This window comes from Rhinoraja longicauda, chromosome 6 (assembly GCF_053455715.1).
Source record: "Rhinoraja longicauda isolate Sanriku21f chromosome 6, sRhiLon1.1, whole genome shotgun sequence".
Taxonomy (NCBI): Eukaryota; Metazoa; Chordata; class Chondrichthyes; order Rajiformes; family Arhynchobatidae; genus Rhinoraja; species Rhinoraja longicauda.
This window is the reverse complement of record NC_135958.1, coordinates 43906724-43929772: the sequence shown is the minus strand read 5'-3', so window position 1 is coordinate 43929772 and position 23049 is coordinate 43906724. Positions and strand designations below refer to the sequence as shown.

Here is a 23049-nt window from a genome sequence, read left to right as displayed (position 1 = left end):
AACTGAGGTGAGAATGAACTTTTTCACTCAGAAAGTTGTGAATTTGTGGAATTCTCTGCCACAGAGGGCAGTGGAGGCCAAATCACTGGATGAATTTAAGAGAGAGTGACATAGAGCTCTGGGGCTAGTGGAATCAAGGGATGTGGGGAGAAGGCAGGCATGGGTTATTGATGTGGATGATCAGCCATGATCACAATAAATGGCGGTGCTGGCACGAAGGGCCGAATGGCCTACTCCTGCACCTATTTCTATGTTTAACCACCTCCCCACCGGGCCCGTTAACCCCCTCCCTACCGGCTCAAACACAACGCTGAGCCCAGGCCATTCAGCCCAACCACGGAAGTCAAATAATGTTCCGCTGGGGTGGGGTGGAGCCTGTTTTGTGGTAGGAGTTGGGTCGGGATGGGGTCTGTAGGGTGGGGGTGGGTGAGATCTGTGGGGCGGTCTGTGGGTTGGGGCGGGGTCTGTGGGCAAGGAGGGTCTGTGGGCAAGGGGGGGTCTGTGGGCAAGGGGGGGGTCTGTGCGCAAGGGGGGTCTGTGGGCAAGGGGGGGTCTGTGGGCAGGGGGGGTCTGTGGGCAAGGAGGGTCTGTGGGCAAGGGGGGGGGGTCTGTGGCAAGGGGGGGTCTGTGGAGTGGGGGTCTGTGGGCAAGGGGGGGTCTGTGGGCAAGGGGGGGTCTGTGGGCAAGGGGGGGTCTGTGGGCAAGGGGGGGTCTGTGGGCAAGGGGGGGTCTGTGGAGTGGGGGGGTCGGTGCGTGGGGGCGCGTGGTTTGTGGGCAGGGGGGTCTGTGGGCAAGGGACGGGTCTGTGGGCAAGGGGGGGGTCTGTGGAGTGGGGGGTCTGTGCGTGGGGGCGCGTGGTTTGTGGGCAGGGGGGGTCTGTGGGCAAGGGGGGGTCTGTGGAGTGGGGGGTCTGTGCGTGGGGGCGCGTGATTTGTGGGCAGGGGGTCTGTGGGCAAGGGGGGGGGGTCTGTGGAGTGGGGGGTCTGTGGGCAAGGGGGGGTCTGTGGGCAGGGGGGCGTCTGTGTGCAAGGGGGGTCTGTGGGCAAGGGGGGGTCTGTGGGCAAGGGGGGTCTGCGGGCAAGGGGGGGGGTCTGTGGAGTGGGGGGTCTGTGCGTGGGGGCGCGTGGTTTGTGGGCAAGGGGGGGTCTGTGGGCAAGGGGGGTCTGTGGGCAAGGGGGGTCTTGTGGGCAAGGGGGGGGTCTGTGGGCAAGGGGGGGTCTGTGGGCAAGGGGGGGTCTGTGGAGTGGGGGGTCTGCGTTGTCTGTGAAGTTCATTAAGGGAGGTGAATGGGGGAGGGATGGTTAGTTTCGGTGTGGATAATATGAAAGTTGTGGTTGTGGAACATGGGGTCGATTTTGTGGGGCTACAGCAAGGTCAGCAATTGCAAAGTGGGGCAGACCACAGTCTTTTGGAATTTATTCCCAGCAAATGAGAGATAATGTATTTTCGGAGTTACATCGCGGTTTATATACGGAACTGAGGAATGTTGATGATCAGAGTGACATCGGGGTCCAAGTCAATAACCCGGTGGCGCAGCGGCAGAGTTGCTGCCTCACAGCACCAGAGACCCGGGTTCGATCTGTTCGCGTTTGCACGTTCTCCCCGTGAGCTGCGTGGGTTTTTCTCGGGTGCTCCGGTTTCCTCTCACATGCCAAAGACGGACAGGTTTGTATGTCTTCTGTAATTTGTAAAAAAGTCCCTGGCGTGTAGAATAGTGTTTAGTGGACGGACTCATCGCTGGTGGGCGTGGACTCACGAATGGATGAAGGAGAGCCAGTGGATGTAATGTATCTAGACTTTCAGAAAGCCTTTGATAAGGTCCCACACGGGAGATTGGTGAGCAAAATTAGAGCACATGGTATTGGGGGTAGGGTGTTGACATGGATAGAGAATTGGCTGGCAGACAGGAAGCAAAGAGTAGAAGTAAACGGGTCCTTTTCAGAATGGCAGGCAGTGGCGAGTGGAGTGCCGCAAGGCTCGGTGTTGGGGCCGCAACTGTTTACCATATATATTAATGATTTGGATGATGGAATTAGAAGTAACACTAGCAAGTTTGCGGATGACACAAAGCTGTGCGCAGTGTGAACTGCGAAGAGGATGTTAGGAGGTTACAGGGTGACCTGGACAGGTTGAGTGAGTGGGCAGATGCATGGCAGATGCAGTATAATGTAGATAAATGTGAGGTTATCCACTTTGGCGGCAAAAACAACGAGGCAGATTATTATCTCAATGATGTCAGGTTAGATAAGGGGGAAGTGCAGCGAGACCTGGGTGTCCTTGTACACCAGTCACTCAAAGTTGGCGTGCAGGTACAGCAGGCAGTGAAGAAAGCTAATGGCATGTTTGCCTTCATAACGAGAGGATTTCAGTATAGGAGTAAAGAGGTTCTTCTGCAGTTGTATAGGGCCCTGGTAAGACCACATCTGGAGTATTGTGTGCAGTTTTGGTCTCCTAATTTGAGGAAGGACATCCTTGTAATTGAGGCAGTGCAGCGTAGGTTCACGAGATTGGTCCCTGGATGGCGGGACTGTCATATGAGGAAAGATTGAAAAGACTGGGCTTGTATTCACTGGAGTTTAGAAGAATGAGAGGGGATCTTATAGAAACATATAAAATTATAAAAGTACTGGACAAGCTAGATGCAGGAAAAATGTTCCTAATGTTGGGGGAGTCCAGAACCAGGGGCCACAGTCTTAGAATAAAGGGGAGGTCATTTAAAACTGAGGCGAGAAGAAACGTTTTCACCCAGAGAGTTGTGAATTCTCTGCCACAGAGGGCAGTGGATGCCAAATCACTGGATGGATTTAAAAGAGAGTTAGATAGAGCTCCAGGGGCTAGTGGAATCAAGGAATATGGGAAGAAGGCAGGCACGGGTTACTGATTGTGGATGATCAGCCATGATCACAATGAATGGCGGTGCTGGCTCGAAGGGCCAAATGGTCTCCTACGCCTATCTTCTATGTTTCTATGTAACAATTCACCCCACAGACAACGCCTCACCAACCCTCCCCTCCGCCCGATCTTACCCCCCCCCCCCCCCCCCCCCCGTCCTCCCACCCCCACCCAACCATCCTCGACCCTCCCTAGCCCTCGGTGTCCCTGGATCACTCTTAACGGCCATGAACTGCCCTTCCCCGGGTTCGCACCCCCGACCCCCCCCCCCCCCACTGACTACCCCCCCCCGCTGGTCTCCCCTCCCCCCGCTGATCACTCCCCCACCGATCACCCCCCCCGCTGATCACCCCCCCCCCCCGCTGGTCACCCCCCCCCCGCTGGTCACCCCCCCCCCCCCGCTGGTCACCCTCCCCCCCGCTGATCACTCTCCACCGATCACCCCCCCCCCCGCTGGTCACCCCCCCGCTGGTCACCCCCCCCCCCCCGCTGATCACTCTCCCACCGATCACCCCCCCCCCCCCCGCTGGTCACCCCCCCCCCGGCTGATCACTCTCCCACCGATCACCCCCCCCCCCGCTGATCACTCTCCCACCGATCACCCCCCCCCCCCGCTGGTCACCCCCCCCCCCGCTGATCACTCTCCCACCGATTCACCCCCCCCCCCCGCTGGTCACCCCCCCCCCCACCGGTCACTCACCACGGCCACGGCGCCCGAGTCCAGCAGCTCCTGGGGACTCATGGCCGTCACGTAGGCGATGTTGGAGAACACGTAGACGAAGGTGACGAGCGGGATGGAAATAGCGATGGCCCGCGGATGTTCCTGCGGAGAGGGAGGGAAGGACGGGCACAATCCCATCCGCCGGAGCTCTGCCCACCGCGCCTGGACCCCACCCCCAGACCCCCGGGACCCTCCATCCTCTTCCCCCTCCCCTCCCCCAGGGACCCCCCTCTCCCCCCCCCCCCCCCCAGGATCACCTCCCCCTCTTCACCCCCCACGGACCTTCCACCCCGGCACCCCTCCCCCCTCTTCTCTCCCCACCCCCGGGCCCCCGTCTTCCCCCCCCGGGACCCCCTCCCCACCCAACCCCGCCCGTCCCTCCCGCCGGTCCTGTCACCACCAGCACCGGAGTTTGTGCGAAGCGGACAAGGAATCTTGGATCAGCCGGGATCCTATGGAGGGGCCGAACAGCCTGTTTGCTCCCCTGCCGCGGTGTACACACCAGCAACTGCAGGCTCGCCCCGATGCCTCACCTCCGAGCGTCCACCAGCTCCTCCGTCACGTAGTTGAGGAAGTTCCAGCCGCTATAAGAGAAGGATCCCTGGAGGAAGGCGAGCGCGATGTGTCCCACGCTGGGGCTACTGGAGCCGCTGAATGCCGCGCTGGGGGTCAGCGCTTCGTAGTGACCTGTAGACGGGCAGCGAGAGTCGGGTACAGCCACCTGCTCCGGGAGCACTCCGGGACCGTACTGGGACCCGCACCGGGACTACACCCGGAGCCAGCCCACTGGGGCTGCCCCACCAACCACCGACATAATGAGTGCCCAGAAATAAGTCTATTCAGCTGTCAAAGGCCAGAGCGGGACAGAGATCAGCACCAGAAATGGCGGATGGATTTCATCCGAGCAAGTGTAAGATGTTACGCTTTGGGTCGAATGAAAGGGGAAAGATACAGTTAATGGCAAGACCCTCAATAGCATTGATATACAGAGGGGTCTTGGGGTCCAAATCCATCACTCTCCGAAAATGGTAACACGAGTAGAAAGAGTAAAGAATGTTTCCGATGTGCTTGCCCTCGTCGGTCAGAGCGCTGAGTGTAAGAGTCAGGAAGTCGTCATGCAGTTTATTTAGGACTATGGCCGAGCTGCATTTAGAAACATAGAAACATAGAAAACAGATGCAGGAGGAGGCCATTTGGCTCTTCGAGCCAGCACCGCCATTCATTGTGATCATGGCTGATCATCCACAATCAGTAACCCGTGCCCAACCTCTCCCCATAATCCCTCGATTCCACTAGCCCCTAGAGCTCTATCTAACTGTATTTTAAATTCGTCCAGCGAATTAGCCTCCACTGCCTTCTGTGGCAGAGAATTCCACAAATTCACAACTCTGGGTGAAAAAGTTTCCTCTCACCTCTGTTTTAAATGGCCTCCCGTTTATTCTTAGACTGTGGCCCCTGGTTCTGGACTCCCCCAACATTGAGAACATTTTTCCTGCATCTAGCTTGCCCAGTCCTTTTATAATTTTATACGTCTCTATTAGATCCCCTCTCATCCTCCTAAACTCCAGTAAATACAAGCCCAGCCTTTCCAACCTTTCCTTATATGACAGTCCCACCATCCCAGGGATCAATCTCGTGAACCTACGATGCTACTGCCTCAATAGCAAGGACGTCCTTCCTCAAATTAGGAGACCAAAACTGTCCACAATACTCCAGATGTGGTCTTACCAGGGCCCTATACAACTGCAGAAGCTCTTTGCTCCTAAACTGAAATACTCTCGTTATGAAGGCCAACATGCCATTAGCTTTCTTCATTGCCTGCTGTACCTGCACACCAACTTTCAGTGACTGTTGTACAAGGACACCCAGGTCTCGCTGCATTTCCCTCTTACCTAACCTGACACCATTGAGATAATAATCTACCTCGTTGTTTTTGCCGCCAAGGTGGATAACCTCATATTTATCTACATTATACTGCATCTGCCCACTCACTCAACCTGTCCAGGTCACCCTGCAACCTCCTAACATCCTCTTCACAGTTCACACTGCCACCCAGCTTTGTGTCACCTGCAAACTTGCTAGTGTTGCTTCTAATTCCTTCATCCAAATCATTAATATATATGGCAAACAGTTGCGGCCCCAACACCGAGCCTTGCGGCACTCCACTCGCCACTGCCTGCCATTCTGAAAAGCACCCGTTTACTCCTACTCTTTGCTTCCTGTCTGCCAACCAATTCTCTATCCATGTCAACACACTACCCCCAATGCCATGTGCTCTAATTTTAGTTACAGGGAGAGGGTGGGAGACGGACTGTTCTCTCTGGAGCGGCGGTGGATGGGAGGGGAAGTGTGCCGGGGTGTGAGAGGCGTGGATGGTGGTTGGCATCAAGTGGCTGCTACCTTTGCAGATCTGCACCAGCCCCACGACGATGATGAGTCCGAGGGCGAGCAACTTCCCGGCTGTGAACAGGTCTTGGACGCGGGTTACCCACCGCACGCTGAAACAGTTCACCCACGTCAGTAGCACTGCGAGAGATCGGGAGATCAGAGGGTCAGACACCGGCAGCAACACCGGGGACAGGGAGAGAGCGGGAGATCAGAGGGTCAGACAACGGCAGCAACACCGGGGACAGGGAGAGAGCGGGAGATCAGAGGGTCACAAAGTCCAGATCACTCTCTCACAATGAATTCTGTCAACAGATCCGGGACACGAGTAGAGGGAGTGTCACTCTGTGTCTGACCCTGGGGGAGTGTGTGATGGATGGGGCGGTGTAGAGGGAGTGTCACTCTGTGTCTGACCCTGGGGGGAGTGTGTGATGGATGGGGCGGTGTAGAGGGAGTGTCACTCTGTGTCTGACCCTGGGGGGAGTGTGTGATGGATGGGGCGGTGTAGAGGGAGTGTCTCTGTGTCTGACCCTGGGGGGAGCGTGTGATGGATGGGGCGCTGTAGAGGGAGCGTCTCTGTGTCTGACCCTGGGGGGAGCGTGTGATGGATGGGGCGCTGTAGAGGGAGCGTCTCTGTGTCTGACCCTGGGGGGAGCGTGTGATGGGGCGCTGTAGAGGGAGCGTCTCTGTGTCTGACCCTGGGGGGAGCGTGTGATGGGGCGCTGTAGAGGGAGCGTCTCTGTGTCTGACCCTGGGGGGAGCGTGTGATGGGGCGGTGTAGAGGGAGCGTCTCTGTGTCTGACCCTGGGGGGAGCGTGTGATGGGGCGCTGTAGAGGGAGCGTCTCTGTGTCTGACCCTGGGGGGAGCGTGTGATGGGGCGCTGTAGAGGGAGCGTCTCTGTGTCTGACCCTGGGGGGAGCGTGTGATGGGGCGGTGTAGAGGGAGCGTATCTGTGTCTGACCCTGGGGGGAGCGTGTGATGGGGCGCTGTAGAGGGAGTGTCACTCTGTGTCTGACCCTGGGGGGAGCGTGTGATGGATGGGGCGCTGTAGAGGGAGTGTCACTCTATGTCTGACCCTGGGGGGAGCGTGTGATGGATGGGGCGCTGTAGAGGGAGCGTCTCTGTGTCTGACCCTGGGGGGAGTGTGTGATGGGACAGTGTCGATGGTGGGTGCATTAACCAGGGACCCCTCCCTGGTCGCCCCGGGAGTGAGGGCCTGTCTTGCTGCCCGCTCCCCGGACCCTGAGGGCAGGCAGTTATACTCACAGAGGCAGAGGGCGGCGAGGAGGCGGGAGGCGATGTAGGGCGGCACGCAGGCGGGGAAGACGGGCTGGAGCACGTAGCTGGCAAAGGTCAGGGCCATGACGGCCTGAGTGGTGGGGTAGATGACCAGCAGAGCGCTCCAGAGCACCAGGAACCTGCGGGGGAGAGAGGCGTCAGCGGCAGTACAGCTCACCCGTGACCAGCCCTGGGTCTGACCAGTGTCCAGTGACGGGTCTGACCAGTATCCAGTGATGGCCCTGACCAGTGTCCAGTGATGGGTCTGACCAGTGTCCAGTGACGTGTCTGACCAGTGTCCAGTGACGGATGTCCAGTGTCCAATGACGGGTCTGACCAGTGTCCAGTTATGGCTCTGACCAGTGTCCAGTGATGGGTCTGAACAGTGTCCAGTAACGGGTCTGACCAGTGTCCAGTGACGGGACTGACCAGTGTTCAGTGACGGATGTCCAGTGTCCAATGACGGGTCTGACCAGTGTCCAGTGATGGGTCTGACCAGTGTCCAGTGACGGGTCTGACCAGTGTCCAGTGATGGGTCTGACCAGTGTCCAGTGACGGGTCTGACCAGTGTCCGGTGATGGGTCTGACCAGTGTCCGGTGACGGGTCAGACTGACCAGTGACGGGTCTGGCCAGTGTCCAGTGACGGCTCTGATCAGTGTCCAGTGACGGGTCAGTCTGTCCAGTGACGGGTCTGACCAGTGTCCGGTGACGGGTCAGACTGTCCAGTGACGGGTCTGACCAGTGTCCAGTGACGGGTCTGACCAGTGTCAAGGGACGGGTCTGACTGTCCAGTGACGGCCCTGACCAGTGTCCAGTGACGGGTCTGACTGTCCAGTGACGGCCCTGACCAGTGTCCAGTGACGGCCCTGACCAGTGTCCAGTGACGGCCCTGACCAGTGTCCAGTGACAGCTCTGACCAGTGTCCAGTGACGGGTCTGAATGTCCAGTGACGGGTCTGACCAGTGTCCAGTGACGGCTCTGACCATGTCAAGCGACGGGTCTGACTGTCCAGTGATGGCCCTGACCAGTGTCAAGGGACGGGTCTGACTGTCCAGTGACGGGTCTGAATGTCCAGTGACGGGTCTGACCAGTGTCCAGTGACAGATCTAACCAGTGTCCAGTGACGGGTCTGACCAGTGTCCAGTGACGGGTCTGACCAGTGTCGGGTCTGAATGTCCAGTGACGGGTCCGACCAATGTCCAGTGATGGGACTGACCAGTGTCAAGTGTTCACCTTCCCCCCACACCTCCTCCAAATCCCTTGCCCCCCCGGCCTCCCCACACCCCCGCCCCGCAGCTCCCCCCCCCCCCCCCCACACCTACCCGGGCAAGCCCCCGAACACCTCCTTGACGTAGGCGTAGTCGCCCCCGGACTGGGGGATGGTGACGCCGAGCTCGGCATAGCACAGGGCGCCGACAGCCGTGACTAGCCCGGCCAGAGCCCAGACCAGCAGCGCCAGGCCCACGCTGCCCACCTGCTCCAACACGCCCTTGGGTGAGATGAAGATCCCCGATCCAATGATGTTCCCTGTGGAAGAACGGCCACCGTCACTGACCCTCTCCGCCCGCGCGGCCACTCGGCCCAGCGCCCTGTGCTAGTCCTTTATTGGCAATCTGCGCTGGGCCGGGCTGGCTGTTGCCGGGAGCTGCCGCGGAATGGCGGGGAGTCAGCGGCTTGAGGAAGGGCCCTGAATACTGATGGAGTTGGCAGCGACGGCCGGAGGCTGGAAACCATCCCACTTGCCCGCTCGCCTTCCGCCCGTTAACCCCCACCCCACCGCCCCATTAACCCCCACCCCACCGGGCCCGTTAACCCCCACCCCACCGGGCCCGTTAACCCCTTCCCCACCGCCCCGTCAACCTCTTCCCCGCCGCCCCATTAACCCCTTCCCCACCGCCCCGTTAACCCCCTCCCCACCGCCCCATTAACCCCTTCCCCGCCGCCCCATTAACCCCTTCCCCGCCGCCCCATTAACCCCTTCCCCACCGCCCCATTAACCCCTTCCCCACCGCCCCGTTAACCCCCTCCCCGCCGCCCCATTAACCCCCTCCCCACCGCCCTATTAACCCCTTCCCCGCCGCCCCATTAACCCCTTCCCCACCGCCCGTTAACCCCCTCCCCACCGCCCCATTAACCCCTTCCCCACTGGGCCTGTTAACCCCTTCCCCGCCGCCCCATTAACCCCTTCCCCACCGCCCCGTTAACCTCCTCCCCACCGGGCCCTTATGTTAGGAGGTTGCAGGGTGACTTAGACAGGTTGAGTGAGTGGGCAGATGCGTGGCAGATGCGGTATAATGTAGATAAATGTGAGGTTATCCACTTTGGCGTTAAAAACAAGGAGGCAGATTAATATCTCAATGGTGTCAGATTAGGTAAAGGGGAAGTGCAACGAGACCCTGTTGTACACCAGTCACTGGAAGTAAGCGTGCAGGTACAGCAGGCAGTGAAGAAAGCTAATGGCATTTTGGCCTTCATAATAAGAGGATTTGAATAAAGGAGCAAAGAGGTCCTTCAGCAGTTGGATAGGGCCCTGGTAAAACCAAATCTGGAGTATTGTGTGTAGTTTTGAACTCCTAATTTGTGGAAGGACATCCTTGTAATTGAGGCAGTGCAGCGTAGGTTCACGAGATTGATCCCTGGGATGGCGGGACTGTCATATGAGGAAAGATTGGAAAGACTAGGCTTGTATTCACTGGAGTTTAGAAGGATGAGAGGGGATCTTATAGAGACATATAAAATTATAAAAGGACTGGACAAGCTAGATGCAGGATAAATGTTCCCAATGTTGGGGGAGTCCAGAACCAGGGGCCACAGTCTTAGAATAAAGGGGAGGCCATTTAAAACTGAGGTGAGAAGAAACTTTTTCACTCAGAGAGTTATGAATTTGTGGGATTCTCTGCCACAGAGGGCAGTGGAGGCCAAATCACTGGATGAATTTAAGAGAGAGTTAGATAGAGGTCTAGGGGCTAGTGGAATCAAGGGATATGGGGAGAAGGCAGGCACGGAGTATTGATTGTGGATGATCAGCCATGATCACAATGAATGGCGGTGCTGGCTCGAAGGGCCGAATGGCCTCCTCCTGCACCTATTTCTATGTTTAACCACCTCCTCACCGGGCCCGTTAACCCCCTCCCTACCGGCTCAAACACAACGCTGAGCCCATGACATTCAGCCCAACCACGGAAGTCAAATGATGTTCCGCTGGGGTGGGGTGGAGCCTGTTTGTGGTTGCAGTGGGGTCGGGATGGGGTCTGTGCGGTGGGGGTGGGGTGCGGTGTGTGGGGGGGGGTCTGTGGGGTGGGGGCGGGGTCTGTGGGAGTGGGGGTGTTTGTGGAGTGGGGGGGTCTATGGAAGTGGGGGCGCGGGTCCGTGGGCAAGGGGGGGTCTATGGAGTGGGGGGTCTGTGGGAATGGGGGCGCGTAGTCTGTGGGCAGGGGGGGGGGTCGTCTGTGGAGTGGGGGCAGGGGGGTCTGCGCTGTCTATGAAGTACATTAAGGGAGGTGATGGTTAGTTTCGGTGTGGATAATATGAAAGTTGTGGTTGTGGATCATGGGGTCGATTTTGTGGGGCTACAGCAAGATCAGCAATTGCAAAGTGGGGCAGACCACAGTCTGATGGAATTTATTCCCATCAAATGAGAGGTAATGTATTTTCGGAGTTACATCGCGGTTTATATACGCAACTAAGGAATGTTGATGATCAGAGTGACATCGGGGTCCAAGTCAATAACCCGGTGGCGCAGCGGCAGAGTTGCTGCCTCACAGCACCAGAGACCCGGGTTCGATCTGTTCCGCGTTTGCACGTTCTCCCCGTGAGCTGCGTGGGTTTTCTCCGGGTGCTCCGGTTTCCTCTCACATGCCAAAGACGTACAGGTTTGTAGGTCTTCTGTAATTTGTAAAAAAAGTCCCTGGCGTGTAGAACAGTGTTTAGTGGACGGACTGATCGCTGGTCGGCGTGGACTCAGTGGGCCGAAGGGCCTGTTTATACCCTGAACACGGCAACACTGGTGAAGAGGGTGGTGACGGGTTATGGCAGGCTGGACCACACCTGTCCATGTGTAACCACGACACACCGCCACACATCACCGCTGTGTCCAAGCCTGCTCCTGCCTCTCCATTCTCGAGGCGCAGTGGTAAACTTGCTGCCTTTTAGCTATCGCGCCAGAGACCCGGCTTCAGCCTCGACCACGGGTGCTGTCTAGATGGAGTTTGTATGTTCTCCCCGTGACCTGCGTCGGCTTTCGCCGGGAGCTCCGGTTTCCTCCCACGCTCTAAAGACACACAGGTTTGTACGCTAATTGGCTTCGGTAAAATTATAAATTGTCCCTGGTGTGTGTCGGGTAGTGTTAGTGTGCGGGCGTCGTTGGTCGATGCGGCCTCGGTGGGCCGAAGGGCCTGTTTCCGCGCTGTATCTCTAAACTAAACAAAACTCAAGTAAACTTGTGTGTGTGGATGGTGGGCAGCACTGGCACCGTAACCCCACCTCCCCGCGCCGTCTCCTCACTCCATCTCCCTGCACGGTAACCAGGTCTCCGTCAAATCAAACCTCTCGCTGAGGTCTCTGTAAGGGACATGTACGGACATCCTCTGCCACCGCCCGAGGCAGGGCTCGGCGACGGTGCCGTGGCCGTCACAAACACATTCCCTGACCAACCGGAGGCTTCATGGAGATAACTGACTTGGTGGCTGGATGGACCTCTGATGCTGGACGTGTAGACCTGGTCTACACTTCGCTCACTCGCCTTTCGCAGACACCGGTGACCAATCTAAAGGTGCGGGAGAGCGTTGGAAGGTTTCGGTCCAGGAAAAGGCAAATTATTCGTCAATTAGTCATTGAACGTGGAATAAGGCCCTTCGGCCCAACTTGCCCTCACCGGGCAAAAGGTCCCAGCTACACTAGTCCCACCTGCCCGCGTTTGGTCCATTTCCCTCCAAACCTGCCCAAAACTGCGTGTTTTCCCTGGCGATAGGCTGAGGGGTGGCCTTGTCGAGGTTTATGGGAGGCACGGATACGGTAAATGGTCACTGGCATCTTCCCCAGGGGGGAGGATTCTAAAACCAGAGTGCGCAGGCTCAAGGCGAGAGATTTAAGAGAGACGTCAGGGCCAACTTTTTCATTCACAGGGTAATCCGTATCTGGAATGAACTGCCAGAGGAAGCTATAGAAGCGGATACAATTAGACTTTTAAAAGACATTTGGACAGATAAATGGATAGGGAGGTTTGAGAGGGCTGTGGGCCAAATGCAGGCAAATGGGACTACTCCTGAATGCCAACTTGTTGGCATGGACAAGGAGGGCCGAATGGCCTGTTTCCGTGCTGTACCATCGCACTGAGCCCACACAAGCATGAGAAACAGTTCCTCGCCCTCGATACACGCGTGTCCTGCAACACGTTGGGCTGAGTCTCATCACCCATCACGTCCCTTGTCAATCGGCCTTCTGTCGGTAACAGTGGCTTGGTGATTCTCCTCCACAGATGCTGCCTGACATGCTGGGCTTTTCCTAGAGGCTGACCTGCATTTCAAAGCTTTTACATCTCCTTTGGGGTTTGTATCAGTCTGTTCTCATTAATCCATGAATCAGAAGTTGCAGAGTCGATCACCATGGCAACCCTGGCTTCTTCCTGTCTGACACATGCTCTCCCTCCAAAGCCCTATGTAACTTAAAACGGACTTATTTGTCTCTTTTCTGCATCCTGAAACATCAACTCTGTTTTAAATTTCCAGCGTCTACGGATTTTCACCACATTGGTCTGAATCTTGGCTCCATACCTGACTCTTCTCCTCCTTTCTCAAACTCCAGATCAAGGGATGGGTTAATAGAAACATATAAAATTGGTGCAGGAGGAGACCATTTGGCCCTTTGAGCCAGCACCGCCATTCATTGTGATAATGGCTGATCATCCACAATCAGTAACCCGTGCCTGGCTTCTCCCCATATCCCTTGATTCCATTAACCCCTAGAGCTCTATCTAACTTTCTTTTAAATTCATCCAGTGAATTGGCCTCCACTGCCCGCTGTGGCAGAGAATTCCACAAATTCACAACTCTCTGTGTGAAAACGTTTTTTTCTCATCTCAGTTTTAAATGGCCTCCGCCTTAATCTTAATCTGTGGCCCCTGGTTCTGGACTCGCCCAACATTGGGAACATATTTCCTGCATCTATCTTGTCCAGTCCTTTTATAATTTTGTACGTTTCTATAAGATCCCTTCTCATCCTTCTAAATTCCAGTAAATACAAGCCCAGTCTTTCCAATCTTAGACAATAGACAATAGGTGCAGGAGTAGGCCATTCGGCCCTTCGAGCCAGCACCACCATTCAATGTGATCATGACTGATCATTCTCAATCAGTACTCCGTTCCTGCCGTCTCCACATACTCCCTGACTCCGCTATCTTTAAGAGCTCTGTCTAGCTCTCTCTTTCCTCATATGACAGTCCCTCTATCCCAGGGATTAACCTCGTGAACCCTGCACTGCCTCAATGGCAAGGACATCCTTCCTCAATTAGATATGATCTCACCAGGGCCCTATACAACTGCAGAAGGACCTCTTTGCTCCTGTACTCAAACCCTCTCGTTATGAAGGCCAACATGCCATTAACTTTCCTCACTGCCTGCTGAACCTGTTTGTTCTCTTTCAGTGACTGGTGTACAAGGACACCCAGGTCTCGTTGCACTTCCCCTTTACCTAACCTGACACCATTGAGATAATAATCTGCCTCCTTGTTTTTGCCGCCAAAGTGGATAACCTCACATTTGTCTACATTATACTGCATCTGCCCACTCACTCAACCTGTCCAAGTCACCCTGCAACCTCCAGACATCCTCTTCGCAGTTCACACTGCCACCTAGCTTTGTGTCATTTGCAAATTTGCTAGTGTTACTTTTAATTCCATCATCCAAATCATTAATATATATTGTAAATAGTTGCGGCCCCAACACCGAGCCTTGCGGCACTCCACTCGCCACTGCCTGCCATTCTGAAAAGGAACGTTTATTCCTACTCTTTGTTTCCTGTCTGCCAACTAAATCTCTATCCATGTCAACACCCTACCCCCAATACCATGTGCTCTAATTTTGCCCACTAACCTCCTGTAATGGACCTTATCAAAGGCTTTCTGAAAGTCGAGATACACTACATCCACTGGCTCCCCTTCATCCATTTTACTTGTCACATCCTCAAAAAATTCCAGATTAGTCAAGCAGGATTTCCCCTTCATAAATCCATGCTGACTTGGACCAATCTTTTTACTGCTATCCAAATGCACCGTTATTACCTCTTTAATAATTTGACTCCAGCATCTTTTCCACCACTGATGTCAGGCTAACTGGTCTATAATTCCCCGTTTTCTCTCTCGCTCCTTTCTTGAAAAGTGGAATAACATTAGCTATCCTCCAATCCACAGGAACTGACCCTGAATCTATAGAACATTGGAAAATAACTTTTATCTTCTAACCAGTCTGCTGAAAGACTACACATGATTACAATCAAGCCGTCCACAGTGTAAAGGGAACAACATTTAGTGCATGACAAATACAGTAACGTCTGATTAAAGATTGTCCGAGGGCATCCGATGACGTAGGTAGTAGGCGAGGACTGCTCTCTAGTTGTTGATAGGATGGTTTCTGCTTCATTCCTGCAGGGCTTTCCCTGTTCCAGTTATGCTGCATTCTATCCTCTGTCTCTGAACTCTCTGCTCTGATTACACCTCGTACATCACTAGTGCCTTCGGTGTTGCCAAGGCTGTTGATACCTGCTGTTTGTGCCTGCTGGTGTTGCCTGACCACACCACTCTGCAAACACCCATGATTCCCCACCAAACACATCTCCTCTCCATGCAGCACCTGACCCATCACCTCTTCCAACCCATCAGTCCACACACCCGGTCATTCAGCTGAAGCAGGAATGGATGTCTTACTTCCAGTCCAGCGCACTGTGCTGAAGTCAAGCCTGTTTAATTGCAATGCTGATTGGAACATTGAGATTCTGACGTTGTAGCTTTAAGGCACATTTTCAATGTGGCCTTCTCGATGCTGACACATCAAACAGAGCTCAGAGGACGGCTCTGTGGAGCACCTGTGCTCAAACTGAGGGACTGGCCTGGGATCACTTTAATCCACTGGGTGGAGCCTCACGAGTTCCCACTGATTTCATCAAGGTCAGAACAGCCGTTATAGATTGGTCTGAGTTCTTCACACACTAGCTGTTCTAATATTTCATAGAGACACAGCATGGAAACAGGCCCTTCAGCCCAAATCATCCAAGCCGACCAAGATGCCCCATCTAAGCTAGTCCCATTTGCCCACCTTTGTTCTTATGTCTCTAAACCACGTAAGAAAGGCAAAGTTATAGTGGTCATGGGGGTTTTCAATATGCAGGTAGACTGGGAAAATCAGAGTGGCACAGGACGCTGAGAGAGGGAAATTGTAGAGTCCCTACGAGATGGTTCATTAGAGCAGCTTGTAGTTGAGCCTCAAAGAAAAAACGCAATTTTGTATTTGGTATAGTGTAATGATAAAGGAACCATTAGGAGGTAGTGACCATAATATGATAAAATTCAAACTACAATTTGAGACAGAGAAGATGAAATTGGAACTGTCTGTATTTCTGTTGAACAAAGGGGACTACGGATGCATGAGGGGGATGCTGGCTAAAGTTAACTGGAAAGGGGCCCTAGCAAGAATGATGGTGGCACTGCAATGGCAGGAATTGCTGGGAACAATTTAGAAAATGCAGGATTTTTTCATTCTAAAGAGGAAGAAAGATTCTAATGGGAGAATCAGCTCCTGTGGATTGGAGGGCAGCTAATGTTATCCTACTTTTCAAGAAAGGAGCGAGAGAGAAAACGGGGAATTACAGACCAGTTAGCCTGACATCGGTGGTGGGGAAGATGCTGGAGTCAATTATTAAAGAGGTAATAATGGTACATTTGGATAGTGGTAAAAGGATTGATTCAAGTCGGCATGGATTTATGAAAGGGAAATCATGCTTGACTAATCTTCTGGAATTATTTGAGTCTGTGACAGGAAAAATGGATAAAGGAGAGCCAGTGGATTAATCTAAACTTTCAGAAAGCCTTTGATAAGGTCCCAAATGGGAGGTTGGTGAGCAAAATTAGAACACATGGTATTGGGGGTAGGGTATTGACATGGATAGAGAATTGGTTGGCAGACAGGAAGCAAAGAGTAGGAGTAAACTGATCTTTATCAGAATGGCAGGCAGTGGCGAGTGGAGTGCCACAAGGCTCGGTGCTGGGGCTGCAACTATTTACCATATATATTAATGATTTGGATGATGTAATTAGAAGTAACAGTAGCAAGTTTGCAGATGATCCAAAGCTGGGTGGCAGTGTGAACTGCAAAGTGGATGTTAGGAGATTGCAGGGTGATTTGGACAGGTTGAGTGAGTGGGCAGATGCATGGCAGATGTAGTATAATGTAGAAAAATGTGAGGTTATCCACTTTGGCGGCAAAAACAAGGAGGCAGATTATTATCTCAATGGTGTAAGATTAGGTAAAGGGGAAGTGCAACGAGACCTTGTTGTACACCAGTCACTGAAAGTAAGTGTGCAGGTACAGCAGGCAGTGAAGAAAGCTAATGCCATGTTGGCCTTCATAACAAGAGGATTTGAGTAAAGGAGCAAAGAGGTCCTTCTGCAGTTGTATAGGGCCCTGGTGAGACCACATCTGGAGTAGAACTGAGATGAGGAAAAACTTTTTCAGTCAGAGAGTTGTGAATCTGCGGAATTCTCTGCCTCAGAAGGCAGTGGAGGCCAATTCTCTGAATGCATTCAAGAGAGAGTGAGATAGAGCTCTTAAGGATAGCGGAGTCAGGGGGTATGGGGAGAAGGCAGGAACAGGGTACTGATTGAGAATGATCAGCCATGATGACATTGAATGGCGGTGCTGGCTCGAAAGGCCGAATGGCCTCCCTGTCTATTGTATTGTGTGTGGTTTTGGTCTCCTAATTTGAAGAAGGACGTCCTTGGTATTGAGGCAGTGCAGCGTAGGTTCACGAGGTTAATCCCTGGGATGGAGGGACTGTCATATGAGGAAAGATTGGAAAGACTGGGCTTGTATTCACTGGAGTTTGGAAGGATGAGAGGGGATCTTATAGAGACGTATAAAATTATAAAAGGACTGGATCAGCTAGATGCAGGGAAAATGTTCCTAATGTTGGGGGAGTCCAGAACCAGGGGCCACAGTCTAAGAATAAAGGGGAGGCCATTCAAAGCTGAGGTGAGAAGTAACTTGTCCACTCAGAGAGTTGTGAATTTGTGGAATTCTCTGCCACAGAGGACAGTGGAGGCCAATTCACTGGATGAATTTAAAAGAGAGCTAGTTGATTCCACCAGCACTAGGGGATTCAACTAATTGTGGATGATCAGCCATGATCAATGAATGGCGGTGCTGGCTGAAAGGGCCAAATAGCCTCCTCCTGCACCTATTTTCTATGTTTCTATGAGAATGTGGTGACCGTGGCTGACAAGGGAAGTCAACGGCAGCATAGAACTAAAAGTGAAGGCATATAATATTTCAAAGATTAGTGAGAAGCTGGAGGATTGGGAAGCTTTTATCATATCATATCATATATATACAGCCGGAAACAGGCCCTTTCGGCCCTCCAAGTCCGTGCCGCCCAGTGATCCCCGTACATTAACACTATCCTACACCCACTAGGGACAATTTTTACATTTACCCAGCCAATTAACCTACATACCTGTACGTCTTTGGAGTGTGGGAGGAAACCGAAGATCTCGGAGAAAACCCACGCAGGTCACGGGGAGAACGTACAAACTCCTTACAGTGCAGCACCCGTAGTCAGGATCGAACCTGAGTCTCCGGCGCTGCATTCGCTGTAAAGCAGCAACTCTACCGCTGCGCTACCGTGCAACAGAAGGTAACTAAAAAGCCAATACGGGGAGAAAAGATGAAATGCGAAATTAAGCTAGCCAATAAGATAAAATAGAATACCAAATGTTTCTTTAGTTATATAAAGAGTAAGAAAGAAACAAGAGTGGACGTTGGACCGCTGGGAAATGATGCAGGAACAGTGTTAATGGGGAATAAGAAAATAACAGAGGAATTGAATTCAATTTTGCATCAGTCTTCACAGTGGAAGACACCAGCAACGTGCCTGAAATTTAAGAGCGATAATGGGTGGATGTTAGTGGAGTGACTAACACCAAAAAGAAGGTGCTTGGGAAGCTGAAAGAGCTGAACGTGGATAAGTCATCTGGACCGGATGGACTACACCCCAGCCTTCTGAAAAAGGTGGCGTTAGAGATTGTGGAGGCATTAGTAGTGATCGTTCAAGAATCACAAGTGATTCTTGACGATGGGAAAATTATAAAATATTACTCCGCTGTTCAAGAAGGTAGCGAGGCAGAAGAGTGAAAACTATAGTCCGGTTAGCCTGACTTCAGCGGTTGGTAAGGTTTTAGACTATTATAAAGGATGAGGTTTCTGAGTACTTAGAAGCACACGATAAAATAGACAACATGGTTTTGTGAAAAGGAGATCTTGCCTGAGGAACCAGTTGAAATTCTTTGAGGAAGCAAATAGCTCGATAGACAAAGGAGAGCCAGTGGATGTGGTTTACCTGGATTTTCAGAAGGCCTTAGATAAGGCCTCAGTGAGCCTGCTAAATGAGAGCCCATGGTATCAGAGGGAAGATACTAGAATGGATAGTAGGTTGGCTGATGGCAGAAGGCAAAGAGTGGCAATAAAGGAGGCTTTTTCCGGTTGGCTGCCCGTAACTGATGGTGTTTTGCAGGACTCGGTGCTGGGGCCACTACAGTGTATATGAATGATTTGGGTCAAGGAATGCTTTGTGGCCAAGTTTGCAGATTATATGAATATAGGTGATGGGGCAGGTAGTGTAGAGAAAGCAGGGACTCTGCAGAAGAGCTTGGACAGGTTGGGAGAGTGAGCAGAGAAGTGGCAGATGGAATATAGTGTAGCAAAGTGTGGAGTCATGCATATTGGTAGTCGAAATAAAGGCTTAGATTTATTGTAAATGGGGAGAGAATTCAGAAATCAGAGGGGTAAAGGGACTTGGGAGTGCTGGTGCAGAATACACAGAGATGTAATGCTGAGGCTCCATAAGGCGCTGGTCAGACCACATTTGGAGTATTGTGAGCAGTTTTGGGCCCCATGTCTGAGGAAGGATGTGCTGGTATTGGAGAGGGTCCAGAGGAGGTTTACGAGAATGATCCCATGAATGATTGTGCTAACATATGATGTGTATTTGGCAATTCTGGGCCTGTATTCATTGGAGTTGAGAAGGATGAGGAGGGAAACCTACTGAATAGTGAAGGACCTGGATAATGAATGTGGAGAAGATCTTTTCACTAGTGGGGAGTCTATGACCAGAGTCCATAACCTCAGAACAAAAGGATGTTCCTTTAGGAAGGAGTTGAGGAGGAATTTCTTTTGTCAGAGGGTGGTGAATCAGTGGGATTCATTGCTACAGATGGCTGTGGAGGCCAAGTCAATAAATACATTTAAGGCAGAGATTGGCAGATTCTTGATTAGTGCGGCTGTCAGGGGTTATGGGGAGAAGGCAGGAGAATGGGATTGAGAAGGAGAGATAGACCAGCCATGATTGAATGGTGAATAGACTTGATGGCCTTATTCTGTTCCAAGAACTTTTGAACAATTCATACACTTGTTTAAATGTTGTTATCATAGATGCCTCAACTACCTCCTCTGACAGCTTGTTCCATACACCCTCTGTGTGAAAAAGTTGCCCCTCAGTATCTTATTACAGCTTTCCCCTTTCACCTGTGCCCTCTAGTTCTTGATTCCCTGAAATAAAGTTTTCATGTGCCTGAGGAAACCACTCTGACTTTCACTGATTCCACTTCCCTCATGATTTAATGCATCGTTGTAAGATCACCCCTCAGCCTCCCGGTGGTGATTAGGCAGGCCAGTGAATGTTGTCTACATGGACCAAAGGCATTTGATAAAGTTCCCATGGTAGGCTGATCCAGAAGAGTGATACATCTAACTCACGTGGAGTCATAGAGTGATACAGCGTGGAAACAGGCCCTTCAGCCCAACTTGCCTACACCGGCCAACATATCCTAGCCCCACTTGTCCCAACTGCCCCTGTTTGATCTATACCCCTCAAAACCTGTCCTGTCATGTCCCTGTCTAACGGTTACATGTTGGGATAGTCCCAGCCTCAACTACCTCCTTTGGCAGCTTGTTTCATACACCCACCACTCTTTGTGTGAAACAGTTACCCCTCAGATTCCTATTCAATATTTTCTCCTTCACCTCAAACCTATGTCCTCTGGGGCTCGATTCACCTACTCTGGGCAAGATACTCTGTGCATCTACCCGGTCTATTCCTCTCATGATTTTATACATCTCTATGAGATCTCCCCTCATCCTCCTGCGCTTCAAGGAATAGAGCCCCAGCGAACTCAACCTCACCCTCTAGTCCTGGCAACAGCCTTGTAAATCTTCCCTGTACCCTTCCAACCTGACAGCATCCTTCCGATAACATGGTGCCCAGAACTGAATACAAGATTCTAAATGCGGCCTCACCAATACAACTGCACCATGACTTCCCAACTTCTACAGGTCCTGGTCTGGCCACCATCCGCTCAAAGCAGCCCAAGCCTTGGGTGCAGCACATTCACACACACACGCGAGTACACACACACGTACATAGTCACACACTCATACACACACACGTACACACTCACACAAGGTACACAGGCGTGATCATCCTCTCTGTTAGTCAGACCTTCTTCATCCATCCACACCAAGTGTGCTGGCTACAGCCAAAGGTGGCTTTCGAAAAGACACTCGCTCCTCATTCTACTTGGGAGTGTGTGATGGGACGGTGTAGAGGGAGCATCACTCTGTGTCTGACCCTGGGGGGAGTGTGTGATGGGACGGTGTAGAGGGAGCATCACTCTGTGTCTGACCCTGGGGGGAGTGTGTGATGGGACGGTGTAGAGGGAGCTTCACTCTGTGCCTGACTCCGCGAGTGGGGAGACGGGTTGGTTGAAGCGGATTTGCGCCGGGATCCGTGACTGAACTCTTGGAAACAGTTCCCTCTGTTGAGCCGAGTTGTTGCGGCGGGCGGATCCACGATACCCTCTGGAGCTCGGCGCTCCCTCCCTCACCCCCAGGCGTTCCCTCCCTCACCCCCAGGCGCTCCCTCCCTCACCCCAGGCGCTCCCTCCCTCACCCCCAGGCGTTCCCTCCCTCACCCCCAGGCGCTCCCTCCCTCACCCCCAGGCGCTCCCTCACCCCCAGGCGCTCCCTCCCTCCCTCGGACCCTCCCCCCCTGGTTGACTGCTCGCTGGGCGACCTCAGGCACCGAGAAGCGTCCGCTGCCCCGCGGCTGTTTGTGTGTCCTAGCCCGGCCGGGCACTGCCCGCTACCCCCGGCTCACTCACCCACGATGATGGCACAGGCGCTGGGCAGCCCGATCTCTTTCTTCAGCGCCACTCGCTCGGGGATGTCCGGGGCGCCCGGCATTCTGCGGATAGTTCCCACGGCTCTGGCTCCACCCGCGGGCACTGCTCCAGCGCCGGCCCCCAGCGCGACTCCGGCCGACACTGCCCCTCCGGCGCTCCCTCCCTCCCACAGCGCGGCGCTCCCTCCCTCCCACAGCGCGGCGCTCCCTCCCTCCCACAGCGCGGCACTCCCTCCTTCCCACCGCCCACAGCGCGGCGCTCCCTCCCTCCCACAGCGCGGCGCTCCCTCCATCCCGCCCCACCCACAGCGCGGCGCTCCCTCCCTCACACCGCCCACAGCGCGGCGCTCCCTCCCTCTCGCCCCTCCCACAGCGTGGCGCTCCATCCCTCCCACCGCCCACAGCTTGGCGCTCCCTCACTCCCGCCCCCCAAAGTGCGACGCTCCCTCACAATGCGGCGCTCCCTCACTACCCCACTGTGCGACGCTCCCTCACAGTGCGGCGTTTCCTCACTAACACAGCGCGGCGCTTCCTCACTCCCTCACAGCGCGGCGCTCCCTCTGCCTCACAGTGCGGCGCTCCCTCACTGCCCCACAGTGCGGCGCTCCCTCACTGCCCCACAGTGCGGCGCTCCCACACAGTGCGGCGCTCCCTCACTGCCCCACAGTGCGGCGCTCCCACACAGCGCGGCGCTCCCTCACTGCCCCACAGCGCGGCGCTCCCTCACAGGACGGCGCTCCCTCACTGCCCCACAGTGCGGCGCTCCCTCACTGCCTCACAGCGCGGCGCTCCCTCACAGTGCGGCGCTCCCTCGCCGCTGGCTCTGTCTCTCGCACTTTGTGTCGGGTTTCTATCGGCTGCCGCGGGTGCTGCAGCCTGCAGAGCCCCCGTGTGGCGGCTGCTGGTATTGCAGGCGGACTCTCCCTCACAGATGCTGCCCGTCCTGCCCATTGCAGCATCCCGCTGCTGCCGCCTTCCACAGAGAGTCCGACATCCCATCTGTGGCCTCAGGGATTGCAGGTTTATGTAACTCAGGCGGGTCAATGATCAGTGGAGGTAGATAGACAGTGCTGGAGTAACAGCGGGTCAGGCAGCATCTCTGGAGAACATGGATAGGTGACGTTTTGGGTCAGGACACGAAGGTCACCCATAGTTTCTCTCCAGCGATGCTGCCTGACCCACTGAATTACCCCAGCACTGTGTCTATGTTTGGTATTAACCAGCATCTGCAACACAACTTGGAGCCTGGGCCACATTGCTGGCAAATGCTGTTTTATGCGACCCTCTGAGACCCCACTAGTCACTGCAGACACACAGCTGCATAAGAAAGGA

At 53.9% G+C, this 23049-nt stretch overlaps 1 protein-coding gene across 1 annotated transcript; it reads right to left on the bottom strand.

Annotated features, from left to right (window-relative positions):
* Window positions 1-4052: 4052 nt before the first annotated feature.
* slc7a10b (solute carrier family 7 member 10b) lies at window positions 4053-21867 on the bottom strand. Its single transcript, XM_078401804.1, has 5 exons — window positions 21698-21867; window positions 8601-8805; window positions 7266-7417; window positions 6014-6139; window positions 4053-4300 (listed from the first exon to the last, which is right to left on the bottom strand). Exons 1-5 carry the CDS (start codon window positions 21777-21779, stop codon window positions 4143-4145), a joined length of 723 nt encoding a protein of 240 aa, XP_078257930.1. The 5' UTR covers window positions 21780-21867; the 3' UTR covers window positions 4053-4142.
* Window positions 21868-23049: the final 1182 nt, after the last annotated feature.

Excerpts from the sequence above, each read along its gene's own strand:
- slc7a10b (XM_078401804.1), bottom strand. The coding sequence starts at position 21,779 with ATGCCGGGCGCCCCGGACATCCCCGAGCGAGTGGCGCTGAAGAAAGAG. Across the intron at positions 8,806-21,697 it reads CGCCTGTGCCATCATCGTGG|GGAACATCATTGGATCGGGG; the intron begins GTGAGTGAGCCG and ends GTTCTTCCACAG. Across the intron at positions 4,301-6,013 it reads GCTGGTGCAGATCTGCAAAG|GTCACTACGAAGCGCTGACC; the intron begins GTAGCAGCCACT and ends GCCCGTCTACAG.